At 39.8% G+C, this 21964-nt stretch overlaps 1 protein-coding gene across 3 annotated transcripts in view; it reads left to right on the top strand.

Moving 5' to 3' along the window:
* The window catches only part of MBP (myelin basic protein), a 97385-nt gene that overhangs the window by 65396 nt on the left and 10025 nt on the right, over window positions 1-21964 (top strand). For all 3 annotated transcript variants that reach the window (XM_081873467.1, XM_081873465.1, XM_081873466.1), the window contains 2 exons: window positions 4691-5118; window positions 19572-19679. In XM_081873467.1, the coding sequence (XP_081729593.1) occupies window positions 4691-5118; window positions 19572-19679 (536 nt within the window). The remainder of the gene's footprint in view (window positions 1-4690; window positions 5119-19571; window positions 19680-21964) is intronic.

Here is a 21964-nt window from a genome sequence, read left to right as displayed (position 1 = left end):
CACTCATCCACTTACCTGCTCTATGTGGGATGGGTAAAGGAGGTAGGGGTTCTCTCTGGCCTGCCCCTTCCTGGGGCCAGGCACAGAAGCTCTGGGAAATAGGAGCTTCCAAGTGCTCCTGGCATCTAGCTTTAGCCATAGCAGCATGCCATGAGTCAGAGGAAAAGTTGGACCTTTCTCTATCCCACTGCCAGAGAACCAAGAAAGGCAATTAAGTTGGTGGGTGGGCGTTTGGAAGCTGGTTGGGTGAAAAGTAGGGAGTGACTGACTTCTCCATCTCAGATGAAAAATTGAGATTGAGGAAATTGGTGGTGGTGTTTGAGGTAAGCTTCATGAGCCACCAATTCCTGAGCTAAGTATTTTGGCAACTTCATCAATATTGTGTTCCGTATAGCTAATGCAGACACTGACCACTTACTTCACAGCTGTACAAAGGTTGGGTACAGATTCAACCTTGCATTTGTCCATCTACTGCATCTTCAACCTGTCTTCATGGGAATGTTCAGGTTTGATTGTCATGGACAGCAGCTCTTACAAGACATCCCCCCCCCCCACTTGGGTTACTGGCAAGGCTTTGGGGTCAATTCTGGGGTCAATCTGCACCATTTGGTTCTACATGACTTTTAGAACACTCTGGCAAGAGACACTTCACAGGATATTTCAGCACATCTTCAGGTTTCATGAAGTAAAAATTTGTTCTGCATAACCAAAGATACTTTGCATTGTACATAGAAGCCCCTGAAATTCTATGACATTCCACAAGTATTCTCAATGACTTTGAAGTGTTTTGTTTTTTTGGCTTTTAGTACCCGTTTAATAGAATCATACTTCATCTTTGAGCCACAGAGAACAAAGTGTACTGATCTAAAATTCCAACACTGCATATCCCACAGGTTTCACAGATAAAATTGCATTAACCATTTCTTCAGAGGAATTCATTCAAAGCATGATGAAATTATGTTGAACTTTTGCACTGAAGTGTATTTAACTCAGGAGATTGGAAGAGCCTTAATAACAAAAGGAAAGTAAGGTATAAGAGTTAAGAGCAGGTACTCACGGTGTCCCTACGAATCAAACTGTGTGTAATTAACTTGAACAGGGTATATGAATGGAATGGTTTTCTTATTCTGAAATAATGAGTCAGACAAAGCTCACCCAGATGCAGTGATCAGGGCTACTTCAAAGAGCAATAATTGGAGACAAAAGCAGTGGCTCATTGCATTTTAATATCTGACAATTTTAATACATATGGTTTCAGTTCTGAAATTATTCTAGCAATGTTGGATTGAACAGAAAAAAACCTTAAACTACATTTAGAAAATGGTGCATCAATCGTATTTGTGAGGGTTTTTAAAATTATCAAGCATGGCATTAGGCTGTCCCAAAATTATGCCCCATGCCCTTTCCAACAGAAGAATAGGCACATTAATAAATTTATGGTATATAATGTATGGACAAAGAGCAGAAATTACTCATATATATTTGCATGGGTTAGTACACACAAACACACATACAACCTTGCCCAGTCATATAGCCAGGAATAATTGTTAAATAATTCTAGTATTCTGCATACCAGCAACCTATGGCCTAAACAGAAGCTCTGTAAAGGGACTGCACTTTTATTAAGACATTTGCTTTTAAACATGATGCTGACATAGTAAATGTTTTTTGGGGTGCCCAGAATCTTACCTAGACTGGAACTAAGTTTGTGCCCACGCTGCTACATTATTGTGGTCGCCATTGAGTGGAAATGTATTAGCAGGCCTGAGGCCTTGTGTTGCCAACCTCTCATCAATCAGGCCATTCAAAATCTATTCCTTTTTAGTTGATCATTTTATCTCTGCTACTCTGCAAGTGCAGGTAAGTACACCTATTGTTGTGCTGTACCTTTTAAAACGGTGACACTCCACTGTAGGGAGCAGGAGAATAAAAGCTCTCCATACATATTTTCCTTACTAAAGAAAGGCATAAGATGTTCTAGCTAGTATTGGGAGAAGCTCCTTTTGTGGCACAAATGTTTTCCTTTGTTGGCCAGAAATAAATGCATTCACTGACACAAAGCACAACTGTTGTAAAAATATTAGCATGCAGATGCTCTGGTGTTTTGTTAATGCATTTAATTAAAAACAATAGCTTCATTGTTCTGTCCGTTCCCCCCACCACCCTGGAATGAATGTGTATTATGGCATAGAATCTTGCCAGTGTTGATGAATAAAATTCCTTATATTGTGTTGGTTGCTCACAGGGTCTTTATGCAGGAATTAATATCTGATTTAATTCCAATCTCAAAAAGTCTTGGGACAGCAACATTTTCACAGAATTGCAAGGGATCAACATCTTTACATCTCCACAGTCAGCGACAAAGTTGCTAAAGTCCAGACAAGCAACAGAAATGTTGCTACTAAACACAGCCCTTTTCCGTTTTTCATTGGTTTCTTTGGTTTTATCCCTGTCACTGAGGCCAAGCAGGTATGACTGAGCTCAGACCCTGCTGACGGTCCAAGCAAGGGGTGGGGGAGGACATGCATTCAAATGCAAAAGTACTCAAATTCCCCCCTCCCTTAAATAAAAGAAAAAGTTGGTTGCAATTTTTTAAAAAGCTGCAGCTTCAGGAAAAGGAATAGTGCGTGCATATGTGTCAATGGTGACAAAATATGAATGCAAGGGTTTCGACAGGGATTACCAGAAGTGATGAGATGCTGTTGGAATCTCTGGCAGACTGCTAGCAGCAAGGCATAATCCCCAACAGAAAACGTGACAGAGAGACCAGAAAGCTGTTCTGTTTGCTTCATCCAGCCCAGCTTAGCTCTCAGTTCCTCCACCTTCTGCCTGTTCCTTCTGCATCAGTTTTAAAACACTGTCTGCCACAGTGGCTCTCTATCTCTGCTCTAGTTCCTCCAGAGCACATGGCCCAGCCGTGGAACATTCTTCCTGGCACGGAGCACCTGTCACCAACAGTAGCAATATTCTGAGACTGGCAGAGGACCTTTAAATTCTCTATACTTTGGGCTCATAAGAACCACCTGGCTGGATCCAGACAAAGGCCTGTCTAGTGCGGCATTCAACCAGATGCCATGGGGAAGCTTTCAAGTAGGACATGAGTGCAACAGCCCTCTCCCATTGCTGTCCTCTGATCTTGGATCCTCTGGTTGTATTAGGGATCGATCGGCTTAGAGAATCCCCTTTCAAAATGGTCCAAGTTGGTGGCCATCTCTGCATCTTACGGGAGCATAAACCATGCATGGCGGGAAGGAGTGTAGTGTGCCATTTGTCATGAATCACCCACCCTTCATTTTCATTGGATGACTCTGGGTTCGAGTATTGTGGAATTCCCCTTTTTTCCCTAAACAAAAAGCCCCAAACTTTTTAAGTTGCTCCAACTTCCTCATTGTTACGCTTCTTCATTTCTGCACCAGTGGTGATGTGATTGCTTGTGCAAAACATGTGTCAATTCCAGATAGGTCATATGAGGACTGAATACCACATTTTTGTACATGTGTGAACAGTCGTTTCCCCCTGCAAAATCTGTGGTACTCCTGAGACTGCTGATAACACCTCTCCTATGTGTGAATAACGTTGTGTTGTCTACATAGGTCTGGCACTTGGAAAATTGAGAATCATTGTTAGCATTTACAATGATGGTGGTGAATCTCTTTTTCCTCTGAGTAAACTGTTATGCCAGAGTAGATTTGCTAATAAGACTCACACCCAAATGAAATCTGTGCATGTAATTATTTGTCATCATTGCACCTGGCATCAGCAGAAACAGTAAGTTAGGCTGGATAGTGAAGATACAGATTTGCTTATTTAAAATGTTACTTAATGTCTATCATCAGAAGACTCTAGGGTCTGTACAAATGTTTGAATAACCAGATATTAATACATTTTTAAAGCAACAGGTAAGTATAATATATGACAAAAAGCAAAACTAAAAATAAAAATCACCTCACCTGGAAAAAAACCTGCAACCTAAAATGCCAGCGCAAATAGCAGACTTGCAGTGTCAGTACCAGTGAGGGTATTCCAAAGTCAGGGTGCCACGACAGAAAAGGCCCTGTGTGAACACTTAGTATATTTCTACTAAAGAGGGTGTTTGAAGCAGGATCTCTCCAGAGGATCTTAATACCTGGGCAGCCTGGTATGCAAAGAGGGGGTCCTTCAGGTATTTGGGTCCTAAGCCATTTGGGACTTTAAAGCACCAGCGCCTTAAATAGGACCCAGAAATGACTAGTCAGCCAGTGTAGATTTTCCCAGATAGTTTTGCAGGATTATCATGGTCCAGAACCTAACAAAGCTGTTTAAAGGATACATTTACACTTACGCTTGTGTAGCCTAAACATTAGGTTATCAATCATTACAAATTTGTTCCGATACTCTCCTGCAAAAACAGGCAAAGCAAAAGGGTGCCCTATCTTGTTAACAACTAAAGACCTTTGCCTTTCTTCCAAATACAGGTTTCAGTAAATAAAGTAGGCATGCACCAGCCTGACAACTCTTCTTCCCTGCTATATTCTGATAAAAATTAATATGTCTGTACTGGTGCTGGTAGAAGGCAGTTCTGTTGCAACTGCACATAATCTATGGACTTTGTGTGAAGCAGCAAACCCGAGGCAAGGGGAAGAAAGCTGCATTGTTCCAGCTCTCTGTTTTTCAGAGGCCTGCATTCATATCTCATCCTTGTTGTTTGCAGGAGAGGCAGATGTGAACCAGAACAATGGGACCTCCTCTAAGAGCACAGCGGTGACAGACTCCAAGGGCGCAACAGACCCAAAGAATGCCTGGAAGGAGGCCAACCCAGCTGACACGACTGGTCGTCCCCATTTGGTCCGCCTCTTTTCCCGAGATGCCCCAGGGAGAGAAGACAACACCTTCAAAGACCGGCCCTCTGAATCAGATGAGCTACAGACCATTCAGGAAGACAGTGCAGCAGCTTCTGAGAACTCGGATTTGATGGCTTCACAGAAACGCTCCTCTTTCCGGCATGGATCCAAACTTGCAACTGCAAGTACAATAGACCATGCTAGACATGGATCCCCCAGAAGATACAGGGAACCGGGTCTACTTGACTCACTGGGCAGATTCTTTGGAGGTGACAAACATTATCCCCGGAGGGGCAAGGTGAGCTCAGAGGAAAGGAGAACAGAATAGCTGCAATGAAATCAAGAATTGTAAAAGGATGGGTGGGAGGAAACTCAAGAGAACGCAATAACCTCCGTAGAGCAACAGTTGACTTAGCCTTCAGAATTGTGTTTATCCATTTCTAATGTGATAATTGGCTGTTATGACAATTTTAGAAATAATGCATTAGAGAATGTTACTACAGACAGTCCCCTTTTAAATTGACCTGAACTTCTAATTACCCCTAATCCTCTTCTAACCTAATGCTGGGATTATTTTACATCAGGATGTGATGCTCTGAGGCTCCCTTGGGGAGATTTGTTGTTAACTAGTTGTAAGTAGTACCTATGGTGGGAAAAGGCTTGGTGTTCTTTTGAATTTTTTCCTCCCCATCAGTGATATTTTCCTTGCAATGTTTCTCAAAATCTGACTGGAAAGGAGTCACAGAAAGACAATTGTTTACAGCATCTCTGTGATAGCTTTATAGACACTGACTTTAGTTTAACGTCTGTTGGCTTCATGTCTGTTTATGACTCTTGATGGCATTTGTAACCCCAGGCTGTGTCGTGAGACTAACACGAAGCTTTGTGAAACCAGGGGACAGCTCTCCAACCCTAATGCCTTTTGTTTCTTTTCTGATGAGAGAAACAAAACAGAACGCGGGAATTGTGACAAGATCGGACCACATCTGTATTAACTTGTGCTTTTTCATGGATGAATGTTTGAAGGTTCGCAGTGCAAGTCTGTGCATGTCTAGGCAAATGTGTATAGAAGTGCTGCCTTAATAAAGGAAAATACTTTTCAGCTAGTTTGGGGGATGTCAGTAGCAAAAGCACTGCCAATGCACACATATAATTGTGTACTGTTCAACCGATGAGAAGTGGAATGAAGCAGGAGAATGGTACACACATTTGAAGCGGGGAAAGCAGTTCCTTCACTGCTGCTAATGTATCAATGCAGTGTTTGCTAAACCATTTGGCTACTGGCTGTTATATTTTGTATTTTTATAGCTAACATTTTTGATCTGGCAAATTCTTTTGAAGAGTTAAAAACTTCTCTGGGTGTAAGGGACAGAGGGTCAGTGGTAGAGCTTTGCATTTAGAAGGTCTCTGGTTCAATCCTCAGCATCTCCAAGGTATGGCTAGGAAAGACCTCTGCAGAACTGGTGCCAACCACCTTATGTAGACATTATTGAGCCAGAGAGTCCATTGACCTGACTGGGTATAAGGTACCTTCAGCTGCTGCTGCAAGAGAAGTCATTGTTATTAAGTGCTGATGTGCTTTCTCTCTTCCACCCATGCTGAGGCAAAGTTCACACTTGATTTTGCTTTGCCTATAATGAAAGGTGTCTTTTTACATTCTCAAACACTTGCCGCCTGACTCTAGTTTCCCCCCCCCCCGCCTTTCATTTCAGAATATTTTAATAAAACTTTTTTTAAAACCCCATTGCAATGCACCTAGTTCTTAAATGCTTTAGCAGTGATCAGAGACCATGAGGCAGATCAAAAAAGTCATCAGCTTCTTGGTTGGTAGTAGTCACTGATACTGGTAGTTGGGCTAGTAGTTGTTCCTAAAGGTGAGACATTCCATACTCTCTCTTTAAATTAAAGTATTGATTTGCTTCAATCTCCAGTCCTGGGCAAGTCACTTAACAGAAAGTTGGCAGCAATTGTAAAAATAGCCAAGCAAGTATAGTTGGCTTCAGTTCAGTTTAGATCAATTTCTAATGGAGTTTGCATCATGACAGTATTGCCCTTGATGACCAACTAGCTGAAATCTGGCTCAAACTGAAATTGAAATGTTGTGATGTCACAAAACTGACAGGTATAGCACAAAGACACTATTTCTCATAGATTAGGAGATCACTAAGGGATGGACCCGCACCTACAATAAGCAGTCACTACATGTTCTGAAATGTAAGTGATTCAAAAGTATTCATTTCAAGCATTTGGTGATAAGTGATTTACATCTGGTTCAGACTGTGGATATTTCTGTATTTAGCTATAATTGTGAAATCTATTTGTCTGTTAAGAGTGGAGTTGCATATAGATAGACACTCTCATGTGAAAAATCATCTTTTGTATTGTTGATCCTAGCACACTGCTGTAGATTTTCACTGCCACAATTGGTACATTTAAATCTGCATAACTCATAGTCCAGTGCCTACGGAACAAAAATAAAAGGTTATGAATTATTCCAAATACTATTTAGCTGCAACAGAACAACTGCTTTTTAAATGTTGACTTGCATATATCTTGGCCAGTCAGTGAAGAACAGGCTGTGCCATTGTGTGACAACATTGTGCTCTCAGAAATAATAATGCTGGTAATGAACAATATCTCCTGGGAATTCATTCCAGGAGACTTTCAATGCTGGAAGTTAACTCAGCAAGTGCCACAAATATTTGTTAATACTAGCCGTGCATGTGTGTTTTTAAGGAAAGCATAAAATTATTAGTGTCATTCAATCGTCTTGAATAGTATGGGTTTCAGATAAGAATTGTTACTTCATTATTATGTCAAAGTTGCTGGAAATGTAGGTATATGTTTTTCCTCCCTGTATTTAAAAACATAATGATTGCTAATTATTGTGTGTAATAGTAAAACAAACACTGATGCACTTTGAAAGTGTCCAGAAAAAGGTTTTCTTTTTTTAAAAAATTAAAAAGCTGAGGCAGACACAGAAACTAAACCCTGCAAATATACTTCATCACACACTCAAAGAGTATCTTTGCCAGAGACAGGAATTATCACCAACTGGATGTAGCTGCTGATAACCCTGCCTTTGAGTGTGCACCAAGCCAACATGGTAAACATGCGACAAGTAGAACTTAGTTAAATGGAAAGGCATATAAAGATGCAGGGTAATGAGATAATGGAAGAGGTCTTTTTCCAGACTTAGAGGATATGCTCCCTAGGGTCCATTGGTAAGGATTCCCAAAGCTCCAACTAATTATGTAACAGGAGCTGGGGTAATGGTCAGGGCGTTGTTCCAGCCTCCTTTCCCCGTCCTGCGGTGCTGGTTCGTATATCTGATCTGCCCACACTCGTGTTGGAATGCAGCAAACACAAACATCTTTTTGTCCAGAAAAAGCACTGACATTCAGGCAGAGAGCATGGTGAATTCCTTGTGGAGGCATATTCTTTTCTTATTAACATCCATGGGTGAAGAATACATGCGTGAATAACGCTCCCCTTTGTTTAAAGAGAGGAGGAGGAAGGGGAAAATAGAAGAATGCCTGTCTTGTTTTCGCCTCCCCTGACTACCCTCTCAAAAGACAGGTTCTCCATTGCTCTGGTATTTGTGATACATCAGGAAAGGGTGGGAGAAAAATAAAATGTACCAATATGAATGTATGGATATATTGTCTCTCCTTTGTGGCAGAAAACATGCCACCTGTGTTCCCATGGTTAGTACCTATGCGCCATCTATCTATCTGTATGTGCAAGTTGGTGGGTTCATGTGCAATGCACACATACGTAAACAGGAATGAATTGTGAACAGATCTTTATAAAATTATTCTCATTTAAAATTAGGCAAAACTTGACACTTGACTTAACTTCAAGTGAGTCTCTCTGGTGGTACTTCTCTTGGTACAAGACAAGTAGTTGCAGCATTAAAAACAAACTCACAGTCACAGCCCTGTTGTATAACCCAATTAGTACAGCCTTTGATGAGGTAGCAAATAACTACTGGACAAATTGTGGACTTTTTAAGGGATGTTTTCCAGCACAGTTATATGTCAGCTAATTAAAAGCCTGTCTGTTTTCAAACATAACAATCTGTACTCTGAAATATTACAGTTTTCAGAATTGCAAAACCCAATATATTAGGAAAAAATCCATTAGATCTAATGCCAAAGTAAATTTACCAGCCAGTTAAGTATTTTCCAGGTTTAGGGTCACAATTAGTACACATTGTGGTAGAACATGCTTAAATACCTACTCAACAGATGCATTAGGCAGTTATGCCTAAATTGTATCCAGTTTGTTCCAATTCCCTCATCAGACTGAGAATGTTTTTTAATTTGTAATTACATCTTCAAGCTATTGCATATTATTTCCAGCTATAGCGCCTATTCTTCCCTTCACGGTTCCTACTTTCTGATGTTTCCTTACCAAGTACTAACTAGCCATAAATAATTCTTTGATCAGTTTTAACCCTTAATCTAACACAGGGGATGGTCCTAAACATTTCCACTGGTCTAGCCGAGGTAGAGATTGCCAGTGTGATGCTTCTGCAACACTGAATCCAGGGAGCCTGATTTGGGGTTGTTGCATTGGCACAGCTGTCAATCTGGCTGTCAATACAGCCTTCTGAAGGGCATATTATAAGCTACAGCATAAAACCTTGCAATCAAACTGTAGATAACATTCCCCACACTATAAAGCAATGACTTGAGCATACACTTCCTTAGAATGAATCTCCACTGAAGTTTAAGGCAACCCCCAATGATGGAGAGAGATAAGGCATCAGACACAAGAAAAATGGGGCAATAATAAGGTCTACAGAACTGGGAGTGATTCGATTAAAAAACCACAACAAACCACAACACAAGCACTGGTCTGGAGAAACCCTGCTCAAGATGCAGATTCATTTGCATTTATTTTGCATCAATTTTCTGAAAGGAGTACCTTCAGCACCTTCTATGAACATAGCACCATCTAGGTCAGGATTTTTATAACCCAGGAAGGACTTTTTGTTTGTTTTGTTTTGCTTTGCTTTGCTTTGCTTTGCTTCTAATGCTGCATCCCAGCATATAAAACCAAGAGATGGGTCTGGAGTTTCTGAGACCAGTTGAAATAGTGTTAAATGTCTGCTTGGTATAAAACTGAGCAGGAATCAAAACAGTAAAAAAAAGTATGTTTATTTAAAGAATCATAAGTTTCTCCTAATTTGAATGAAAACATGTCTGAATGTTACAGGCATTAATCGATTTCATCTTTCTAAGCTGAAATATGCAGGTGCCTTATGTTCAAGAACAGGGCCCCACTATAGCAAGCCACTATTAAACTAGGAAGTCTCTAATAAACCATAGTTCACCATTTCATCAGAACTGGGAATCTATGGTTACCAATTTTGGAACAATTTTAAATCTTAAATCATGGTTTAATTAAGAGATTTCCTGGCTTTATCATGACTTGCATGGCGATGCAAAGGGGTTCTGTGTGTGAGTAAAAGGCTCAAGTTCATGCATATCTCAACTTGATAAACTGAGATGTGATGGTCAGAACCAGACCATGCTCTTAATATGTATGAAATGTTTTGCATATGAAACCTATGGGGGAAATTAGCCACATCAATAATAACTTGTATTTTTCACACTTAATTAAGAGTATTTCAATGTGTCTATCTAGTAGTCTGAAGGAAATTATGTATTGTGATTTTTTCCCCTTTTTACAAGTCTTTGTTGTGTCTAGGAAAATCATGTCATACCTACTGTTTTGTACAACTGTTGTATAAATTGTAGCATTGTAAAATATATAATTGATGGTACTAGCTTCCTAGAGTCTGTAACACGACATGATTTTGTTTCAATATTTGACCTTTGTCTACGCCTGAACATTGGTAATGCATTTATTAAATAGCTTTCACACTGTTAAGTGGTGCACTAATTATTTAAGCTTAAACATTAACATCTGAACCTAACCATCTTTACAGACTGTATTGTGACTTGAATTGTTCATCAAAGTGCTTGAAGGATACAGGGATTTAAAGCTGAAGTGAATAAAATATGGGGGGGCAGGTAAGCACATGCACACCATTTGAATGGCAATGCCTATCAACTTGGGGGGGGGCTCAAATATTTTATTGGGGAGGCCAAAGGGACCTCAGCCACTGGGAGTTGGCTCCTGCACTCTCTAGCAAGAATAATCAGCCCATCCCTTGGAAGAGGTAGAAAGCAAGAAAGGATATCAAAAGAAGAGAGAAAAAAAGAGAGAAGGGGGAGACAGAAAAGAGACTAAAGGAGAGTTCCCACTCACTTTTGTCTCTGGTCTTGCTCACTGCTAGCTTATACCCAACACATATCCAGGGGAATGCCCTTGATGGAAAAAATGCACACCCCTGCTCTACACTAAAGTGAACTGTAACCAAATTTTAGCGTCTTTAATTTCATTGGGAGAGTTAAGGATGCATGCAGTTTTCCCACTGAGTGGACCATGGATCAGCACATAAGAAGCGTAGGCAAGAGGATTAACTCATTAGTCTGCAGGTGCCAAAATGTTCTCTGGGAAGCTTTTCTTTGTCTTTACGCAAGAGAAATAATACGCTCCCAATAAGCAAGGCGTATTTTTCACAAAGATTCCCTTTTTGAGTTGACATTTGGGCATTAAAATATTGAATAGCATTCAAATTGATGAAGGAAGAAGATATAGAACTCACCCCAGGGAAATATTAAGCATATGCGCCAAATGGACAAACTGGGCAGATCAGAGCAGGATTTTTTTACCGCTAGATGATAAAATTCTGCTTACTGTCTATTAAGGAGAGTAGTTGCTCTTTTGGTAAAAAAAAGGAAGAAGACAAAGATACATAAGGTCATGTTTTCATTAAGCCATGCTGTTAATTAAGCTATGATGTAAATCAGGCTTCGCTTTGTTGTATGCAAACACATTTTCAATCAGCTCTCTCAGTTTCTTTGATTTTTATATACCTATAAACAACCATTGCCACATGCTAAATAAGCAACTAATCGATGTACAATACTGCAGACATTTCTCCAGCCCAAAGTGGGATGAAGAAAAACACTGAAAGAAAAGTTTTTACTTCCACATTTGGATCACAGTAACAGAGGCTGTGTCGATATATCTGCTAGTTAGAGGGAACATTTTGGCTTAGAAAGTAGCACTAATGGTATGGCTGCTGTTAATTATTAAACTGTATGATGGCGTGATTTTCTTCTGCTCTGCCCTGAATGCCAATTCCCGATACCTAAACTGAAGCTGTGTTTTAAAAGATTCTAAGGTCAACATTTGAGTAAATTTACTTGGAAGATGGTCAGAATTAAGCTTGGCTGTCTAAAACACAGGTTGCTTTTTCAGGTGAATAGGTCCTTGTTCCAGCAATGCATATAATACTTGTTTGTGCAAACAGAGCCACTTAGAAGGATGAATTTTAAAACTGAGTTTGGGTCTGCACTGACAGCTCATAAGCAAATGAGCTGGAAAGCAAGCCTTACTTCTTTTTAACCACACATTTTAGACAGCACTTGAAAATAAGTAGAAAACATCAATGCATGTTTTTAAATGTTTTCTGTTGCTGCAAGAGGTGGCGACAGTCAATGACCTGCCGTACCTGTGACTTGGCTCCATGCCACACTGGGTAACATTTAGATAAAACATTGATATGGGGAGGACATATTATGTGGCTTCGAAATCCTGCTTGGCTGACCACTCAAAAGCCCTGTAAATTGGTCCATGGGGAGATGTGCTACTAATGTAGCTGTTTCCCACATTGTGAACCCATTCCACATGCATGGCATCATGGCTAAAGTGTTGGACTAGGGACCTAGGAGAGCAGGGTTCAAATCCCCACTCAGCCATGAAGCTCATTGGGTGACCTTTGGCCAATCACCATCTCTTAGCCTAAGCTGCTTCACGAGTAGCTGTGAGAATGACATAGGGGAGCTGAGAACCATGGACACCATCTTGAGATCCTTGGAAGATAAAGGTGGTATATAAATTTAATAAATACAGTAAATAAAATTCCTTACTGAACTGGACTCATAAAAAACTTAGCATGATAGGTTGTTTGTTGTTGGGTTTTCAGAACCTTTCACTTAGTATATTTTCTTCATGTTGTGTAATTCCAATTCCTATTGTCCTCCTTATTTCCCCTCCCCTGAGCTTACTGCATTTATGTATGTTAATCACAACTGAACACTGTTAATAATAGATATAATAGGAGTCCACATATGCACATTTGTCATTCAACTACTCATGGGTGTTGCTGTCTGCCTGAATATGTATTGTGTGTGTGTTGGCTACCTGACACCACCTCTAAATAACTACTGTGAAGCCCATACCAAACTTTTTCTCACTGTACTCAAACAAGTGTGGAAGTACAATTTTGCTGTTTTGCAAGAAATCAAAAACTTCCCTCTTGCCTAGGTTATTCTATTTTTTTTAATAAATATTTATTAAAGTTTTTAAATATCAATGCACAAATAATAAACAGTCTTACTTCTGTCACAAACATAATTTCATCACTTCTTTGGACTCCCTCACGTCTCCCACTCCCATTTACATCGTTAAAAGTTTTTTCCAGACAAATTATCAACTTGTTTACAATCTCATGTCCACTCATTCAAATATAATCTAGCACTTCTTCCAAAAAATTTTATATTTTCTTTAGTCTCACTTATCATCAAATTTAAATCTAATTTAGTGGTGGCCAATTTTTTATAATCTAAAAAATTGCCTAGGTTATTCTAAGTTAGTACTTTATAAATGGTGTTTCACAGAGTCAATGGACTGGATTTCCCTGCATGCAAGGCCATGTATTTAGCAATATGATATGAATCTAACCTTGTGATTAGAGTCCCATCAAAGAATCCCTAGGCAAAAAAGAGATCCTGTCCAATTAATATTGCAATTACTGTATTGTTGCAACTACTGAATCTAAAGACTTTTCCAGTTAGTATACACATGCAGTTCATGCCATCCTTCTGCAGATTGCCACACAAGATGACTGTATGTTTATGTATGTCAGTCTCAATTGAACACTGTTAATAATAGGTATGGAAATCACCTGCAAAAAGGTGTTGAAATTTCCCTTTCTGTTAGATGTACATGTATTGTAACTAGGAAACGCCATCTGCTGGTTCAAAATCCCTCAACAATGCCTTTAAATGAAAGAAGCAAATGCAAATTGTTTCTGTTTCCCATGTTAATTGCCTTTCAGATGCCTATATTAAGTTAAGGGCAGAGGAAGATTTTACATATGTAGGGTCTGATACCCACATAAATGTATAGTATAGTATTGCTATATCATGTTTATATAGCAATTGTCACTGACCAACAGACAAAAAGGTCATAACCCATAATTGATTTCATGAAGCCAAAATTATTGTTCTAGACCAGTGATTTGAAAATATAAAGCAGCAATGAAACAATATACTCATATTGTTTTTGATTTGTTTTTTTTTTTACACAGAGCTATTTTTTGCAAGCTTCCTGAAATTGTAGCTTCTCCTGTCAGGATGTTACTGATTTTCCTCATTTTTACTAACTATCAGTAGACTTTACTATTATTACTAACAATTATAACAACAAACAATGACTCTGAACTGTGGAGATAACAGTAGCAAAGAAAGTAAGGTATGAGACAGAACACTTTTAGAAGGAAAAGGCAGGGTATGAAAAGCTGTACCCACTGAAATCCCATCCTCTATACCAGTGTTTCCCAACCTTGGGCCCCCAGCTGTTTTTGGACTACAACTCCCATCATCCCTAGCTAGCAAGACCAGTGGTCAGGGATGATGGGAATTGTAGTTCAAAAACAGCTGGAGGCCCAAGGTTGGGAAACACTGCTATACAACCATTACAAGGCTTCCCCACGATCTGTAGGCCTTCCATGTGATGAAAAACATAGTGTTAGATTGTAGCTCCATCTGAGTTGTAGCCGGAGTGGTATATGTTGGTATGTATGTGCCAGGGAACAGAATCAAGCCATTGAAATGAAGGCGAGCCATGTTGTGCCTTGAAATATAGTCCAACTACATTTGTAACATGTGTACCTGACAGAGAAGTTCTGTTTCACATTGGCAGTGGAGGAAATGCTACAGATTTCTGATGTCAGGAGCCACTCCACAGGACAGCAGCAACCTGTTGCTGCATTTCGAGTTCATGTATCAGTTCCCAGAAGAAATTGACAGGTAGGCCTCTGGCACTGCCAGACGGATGGGATGAAAGTAAAAAAAGGAAAGGATAAAACAATGTGGTATGACACTTACTTTCTTCCCCAGTCTGATAGTTCCTTCACTGACATTTAATAAGAGCTCCCGAGTGTGGAGTCACCCCACCACTCAATTCCTCTTAACTATTAGCTTTCATTCACCTGTGCCTGCCTGGTTGCCTTGGTAATTCTTGTTGCTTAGTAACAAGAACCAGGGCAGGGGATTGCCCTATTGTGTCATATGAAATAGTTTTCCACTGGATGTTTTTTTTAAAAAAAATCTTTTTTGTATCATTAAAAATGCAGGGTGCATTCAATGCTAGACTTACTCAGAGGAGACTCATTAAAGTTAATAAACATGACTGACTTAGGCGCATTACTTTCAACATGTCTGCTCTGAGGTCTTAGTTCACTACAACCACAGGCACGCATTCCACTTGTCATTGGCTTGTGATATTGTAAACATCCTCGACTTGTGAGCAGCCGGTAACCGCTGTGTGAAAGGATCCTCGAGTCGATGACCCTTCAGTCTGATTGCGAGGCTCTTCTTCCATTCCTAAGCATGCAGCTAGTTGCCTACTGGGTTTGTTTTGATGTCTGAACCTGATCATGAAACACATTCTGTTGAAAACTTTATGCTAAAAGCTATGATGATAGTAAGGGTGATTCAGATTCAGTGTGGTGGCTTAGGAAAAACAACTTCCATACTTAACAGGTCCTTTAGTCTCTCAGTCCACAAGATGAGTGCCATTAAGAACAGAGCATCACTGGCAGGAAATTTCTGTGCTTAATGTGGCTCAGGCAGGAGAGGTGGGTGAAGAGTGGCTGGATGGCATCTTCAGTTATCTAAAAGACAGGATTGAAACAAATCTGTAATTTTCAGATAACACAGCCACATGTGGATAGTCCGTGCAAAATAAAAAGTGTTGGTATAAAAATAACCAGAAGTTACATTTCAGTCTTTTGTGTTTGTGTTAATTCTGTAAAAGTGTGACTTTGAAACTGAATGTGGCAAACTGTAAGAATAAAAATGCAAGTGCCAACTGGGGAAAGTAAAGCTGGGGAATGGGCAGAATTCACAGGATAGCCAATGACTCTCTTATTCTAGTATATACATGCATGCATACAATATGGATTTAGAGCAAACCTAATAGAGCCAGCAGAAAAAGGGGCCTACAGTATGAGTGGTGGCCATGTGGTTAGTTTATAGAGGGCAGTCCTCTATTTGAATGGATATCCAGTCCAAGTTCAGTTTAAAGATAAAAAACACAAAGAAGGAGAAGAAAGTGCCTTGAAGATTCCCTCAACAGTTAGCACCTGGTCAGCAGAGGGAGCAGGCAGACCAGCCACCTTATCAGGTTCTTCCTCTCTGTGGTGAGAAATAATGTATTTCTGTTTAAATTATAGCCATTATCTCAAAAGTTGCAGCTATACATATAAATTAGCATATACCAATGAAATGCAGTTGTGTTCTGTTTCTTCTTCTTCTTCTTCTTCTTCTTCTTCTTCTTCTTCTTCTTCTTCTTCTGGTGCACAAGTGATCACCTTAACAGCATTTGAAAAGAAAGTGTGTGTTTCTGTGTCAGTACAGTGGTACCTCGGATTACATATGCTTCAGGTTACAGACTCCGCTAACCCAGAAATAGTACCTCAGGTTAAGAACTTTGCTTCAGGATGAGAACAGAAATCATGCTCCGGCTGCGTGGCAGCAGCAGGAGGCCCCATTAGCTAAAGTAGTGCTTCAGGTTAATAACAGTTTCAGGTTAAGTATAGACCTCCGGAACGAATTAAGTATTTAACCCAAGGTACCACTGCAGGAACAACATTATAGGGGGAGGGAAATGGGGGGAAGGCTTGGATATTCATTTATTTGGCAAGTCCTTTATCAATTGCAGTCTAACAAACAAGCTGCAGGTTTTTCTGCACATAGCTCAAACAAAAAGGCAAGCAAGACAGTAGCATGCATGCATGCTTTTTTGGCATCTTGGGAATTTTTTAAAAGCTATCTAGGTGTCTCAGCTGCAGAAATATAAAGGAATTGCCATGACAACGTTAAAAAAGCAAAAGAAGCCCAAATTTACCGATTTCCAGTTCCCACATTAATGCACACAACGGGTTTTTCAAAGGCCAACTCATCTCAAAAGAATTTGAAGTTAACCCTTTCAGATTATGCTGATACATCCAGCAACTGCCTTTTGGCACATACCAGGTTGAATATATACTGTATATGAATGAATCTGGCATATACTTCTGGGACTTCAGGCTAAGACAGGAAAAGATGTGGAAATTTGACTGATTTCAATGAAATATTAAGTTGTGCTCCTTTTGGCTTTGTGACCCATACCAAAGCTTCACAGAGAGCAAATTACCAAGCTAAACAGATACAGAAAAATACAAATGTCATGTGGGATCTGACTACTTTGTGAACAGTCTTTTAGTGTGCTTCCTTGTGAAATATATGTCCTCCTCCTGACTTGCAACTGAGATGCATAATGACAAGGAATTTGTTAGAAATGATTAGCAACAAAAGTGAGAATGAAATATTCAGATACTATACACACCATGTGATTTAGGCTACCATGCTACTGTAAGAAGGTAAGTGCATGCACATTTTGCTATTAGCAGGCATAGTGCATAACACTGATATTCCAGAATGTATAACTTTTCATATATAAAATGTAGTGCTTATTGAACCTTATTTTACCTAGTATCTCAGGGCTGCGTCTCACGGTACATTTGAAAGACATGACAGCACTATCAGGACTTCCGTGAGTGTAGGACGATGGGAGCTTTCAAGTTACACAGAATTCACCATGAGGAGGAATGGAAAGGTAGCTAATTCTAAGATATTTAGAGGGCAAAATTGGTTACAAATGCAAGGAATGCAATCCAAAAAGTGCTAAGATCACTTTGACACATTTAACTACCCCTAACTCAACAGCATTAGTTGCTCTTTTTGCATTACAAGGTCTTAATGACACCTGAGATTTGTGGCTCTAGAAAGATGCATCTGTTTTCTTGCTGAACATTTTTCATGCATCTTGCTTTTTTTTAAAAAAAATATGCTTCCTTGATAAGCCCCTTCAACAAGATTTGTAACCCATTTTCTGTTTATATAAATATATATTTATGTTTATATAAAATTATAATTATGATTTTTTTAAAAAAAAATCATTCAGCATGACTTGGTTAACATCTCCTTTAATTTCATATTTTATTTGCTTTGGTTTTTTTAATAAGAACATTAATACCTAAAGAAGATTTCTGTGTAAGTTGAAAGCTTGCATCCAGATCTGTAGCACTGGCTGATCCAATAAAGTATATTACTTGGTTTGCTCTTTGTTTTTTTTTCTGTTGCTCCAACACTGCTACTAATGGCTGCAATCTTAAATGCACTGATTGGTACACATCATCAAATTTAATGGTACTTGCTTCTAATAGTTAGGATTGTGCTGTAAGACTCTTGGTGGATGCAGCTGACCATTTACCACACACTGGCAACTTGTCGGTAAAGTATGCAGGAAGCTTCTATTATAATACCATCTGGTCATATTGGAAGGTGAGTTTTTAAAACTGGACTAAGCACATGCTGACCTGCTAGTCATATGGAGGAATGCACCCTTCATTAAGTTTACGTGAGTCACCGCATGCTAAGTGGTTTTCTGAATCTGTGCTTAGTTCAGAGGGAGAGAATAGCCTAATGATCATACACAAACATTTCCGTTTCAAAAGCACATGAATTACTGACCAGCTAGGAATTGCATTAACCAAGGACCTCTGTGCAACATCTCCTTTTTATTCAAACACATGTCAAGAGCCCAGCACCATAATTTCATTACAGGCCACATGAGGTGTACATGCAGAAAGTTCCAGTTCTCCATGTGTACATGCAGAAAGCGCCACCAGTAGGATGTTCACCCAAAGGGATCTTATGTAGTAAGTTCTGGAGATCACCTGCCCAAAACCCTGAAAGGCACTGCCGGTCAGAGCAATGTAGACAGACCTGCACTAAATGGAAAAGCTCTGTGACTTGGCTTCATATGCTGATGTGAATAAATAGCCGTTACTTCCCACGCATGGCTTTTAAAGGGCTGGGAAGTCAAAGCAGGAGTGAAAATGATAGGATAAATGCTCTTCCACAAGGGATTTACTGGTCTCTGTAAATGTATTGTATTTCATTAGGCACCATCCTGAAGTGTTCCACTGCTGTGGAATTAAAGAGTAACAACAACCACATGGTATTTTCTTATCTTGGAAAAGAGAATAGATAAACTCACGGAGGGTAAGGCCTGGATAACTAAACGGATATTCAAGCACAGTTGCTGGGGAACAAGTAGAGAGTTCCTGCTTCCACATCCTTCTTCAGGGTTCCTGGAAGTATTCTTCTGTCAGTAGAGTACTTTTCTCATGTACTTCTGTACCTAATGTGTGTTTCCATCTCCATCATCTCTCCTTTGAGTTTTAAGAATCTTAATGTTTGCTCATTCCCCAATGGGCGCTCGAATTCCTTTCAGATTGCTTGCTAGTCTACAAGCATAACCTGTCCTTTGTTTCAGGATTACCATCACGCTGCCAGAATTGGCCATGTAAGTTCCCTGCCTCATCCAAGATCTCATGGCCGATATGTGGATGAGAACCCAGTAGTCCACTTCTTCAGGAACATTGTAAGTTTCCATTTCACCTTGGTAATTCTTTCACCAAACAAAAATGCTTACTTTGCTTTTTAAAACATACACACCAGCCAGCTAGTGCCCCAAAGATAATTTCTCTGCTAAAAAGGAGTGCAGGCAAAATTATATATCTAGTGTGCCAGGTAAGGGGATGGCCACTGGAAGTCATTCTCCTGATCCACAGCTCTTTATGCATTTCTATGGGCTCACAGATTTCTTTCACCTGGAGCCTGTCAGTATTTTGCTGCCTGAGGCACAGGACAAGGTGGTGGCCCCCCTCCCAATTCTACAAACAGAAGTCAGTCAGACTGGCAACTGAATCAACACCGGCAACAGGACAACATCACTGTAGCATCGGGTGGCAGCAGGCTAGCTTGAAGGTCTCAGGGCAAACCCCATGTGACAGCTCTCCTCCTATGGCACTTTGCCACCACAGCCCAGCATATGTCACTTGAGGCACCTGCCTCAGCCTGCCTAATGGTAGAGCCAGCCTTGCCTGCCATACTCTATAGACCCAAGGGAATGTATGGCAGTAGCACCTTCTCCTGAACTGAAGATGAACAGCTGGTCCTTTTTGAAGGGGAGAGACCATTTATGAGAATTGGCTGTTCCTGCAGCAAATCACTATGTTGAAGCAAGTCACATGCCCAAACAAACTAACTGTGTGCAGATCCAGCTTATTACCAGTTTGAGGGCTATTAAAAGGCAAAAGACAGTCTTCCAAGGCAGAAGAGGGTTTTCCTCAATTTTGAAACTGGAATTTTTCCATTCTAACATGGAAATCTTTGGAAAAATACAATACTGTAATCGGACTTGCTCCCGTCTTTCAAATAGAAATGAAAATGGATAGAAATATTCTGTGCCAGTGCAAATACCAATGAGACAAATGTTACTGACATGAATATTTATAGAAATTACCTCAATCTTGAGTTGTGGCTCACTTCCTGTGGAGCCTTCAGAGCCATGGATCTGGGACACAACTCCTGCATAAACCACTGAGCTATAACAAATATATGGATTTTTACCAGAGACTAATAAGCACTGAGGAGCAGGAAGTCCCTTGCTTCTCAGGTGGTATTTAATATATGGTGGTTTTGTTATGAAGAGGTTTCCCCCACCTTTTCCGTTCGTGTCTAGAACATTTTCATCTTGTAGAAATTTGCAAATCCCTCAGACTCACTCTTATAAGCCTAGCCCAGCAGCTACATAAGCAGAGGGCTTATCTGAAAGTTTTCTTTTAATAATAAGCTAATTCCCACCCTGAGCCTCTGAAAAAAGGGGATAGAAATTCAAATCAAGGAAGAGGTTGTAGGAGCAAACATACATTGCATATTTGATTTAGGCTTCAATCCTAATCCCACTTACCTGGGAGCAAGCCACATTGAATTCAATAGGACTTACTTCTGAGTAGGATGGCAGGATGGCAGGATCTGTGAGTTCTGGTTCTTTCTCATTTTTCAGATCTTAAATTCAGTTCTCTGTGTTTCTGTAGCAATATTCAAACTAAAATCATCATGAAACTTCACCAATATTTTAGTACCAATTTCTCCTAATAAACACAGTTTTTGAGTGCAATTTTGACTAATGTACACATTTTTGCAAGAAATTTTCCCTAACTCAATGCATTATAAATGCATTTGTATATACACTTTCCCATAATATATGCATCTTTGTAAATATTGGTTGGTTAGAGAACTGCATTGCAAAGTTCTGGTAAGTGCAAACTTCATAGGATGGCTATGTTTGTTGTATTGTTTTGTAAAATGTTAATTTGATGGATTTGCCTTTAAATGCAAACTGTACAGTCTGTGTGCACAATAGTTGAGCAGCACAACTAACAAGTGTACACAGAAACTTGTCCAATGTAACATGTGAACAAACCTCTTCTTTTTAACAACCACATGTTGAGCATACAGGAAGCCCAACATGGGAGCTCCTCCTCACATGTAGGGACCCCATGCCATCTCAACACCAACACAACCAACTCTCTCTATCCCATTGAGCACATACACAGGCTTGCACATCGGTGACTCTATGCAGACAGCAATGCTCAACACGTGATTCCTTTTTTAAAAAGAAAAGAAAAGAGAGAGACCTTGCTTGGGAGCAGAGCTGAAGGTGTCGCACTACTCAAGATCGCACTCATAGCTGTCAACTTTTCCCTTTTCTTGTGTGGAATCCTATTTGGAATAAATAAGGGAATTTCTCTTTAAAAAAGGGAAACGTTGACAGCTATGATCGTGCCACACAGAAGTAACAAATTCATAAAGTGTATTGAA

This window comes from Podarcis erhardii, assembly GCF_964252035.2.
Source record: "Podarcis erhardii genome assembly, chromosome: 8".
NCBI lineage: Eukaryota > Metazoa > Chordata > Lepidosauria > Squamata > Lacertidae > Podarcis > Podarcis erhardii.
This window is presented reverse-complemented; position numbering and strand designations above follow the sequence as displayed.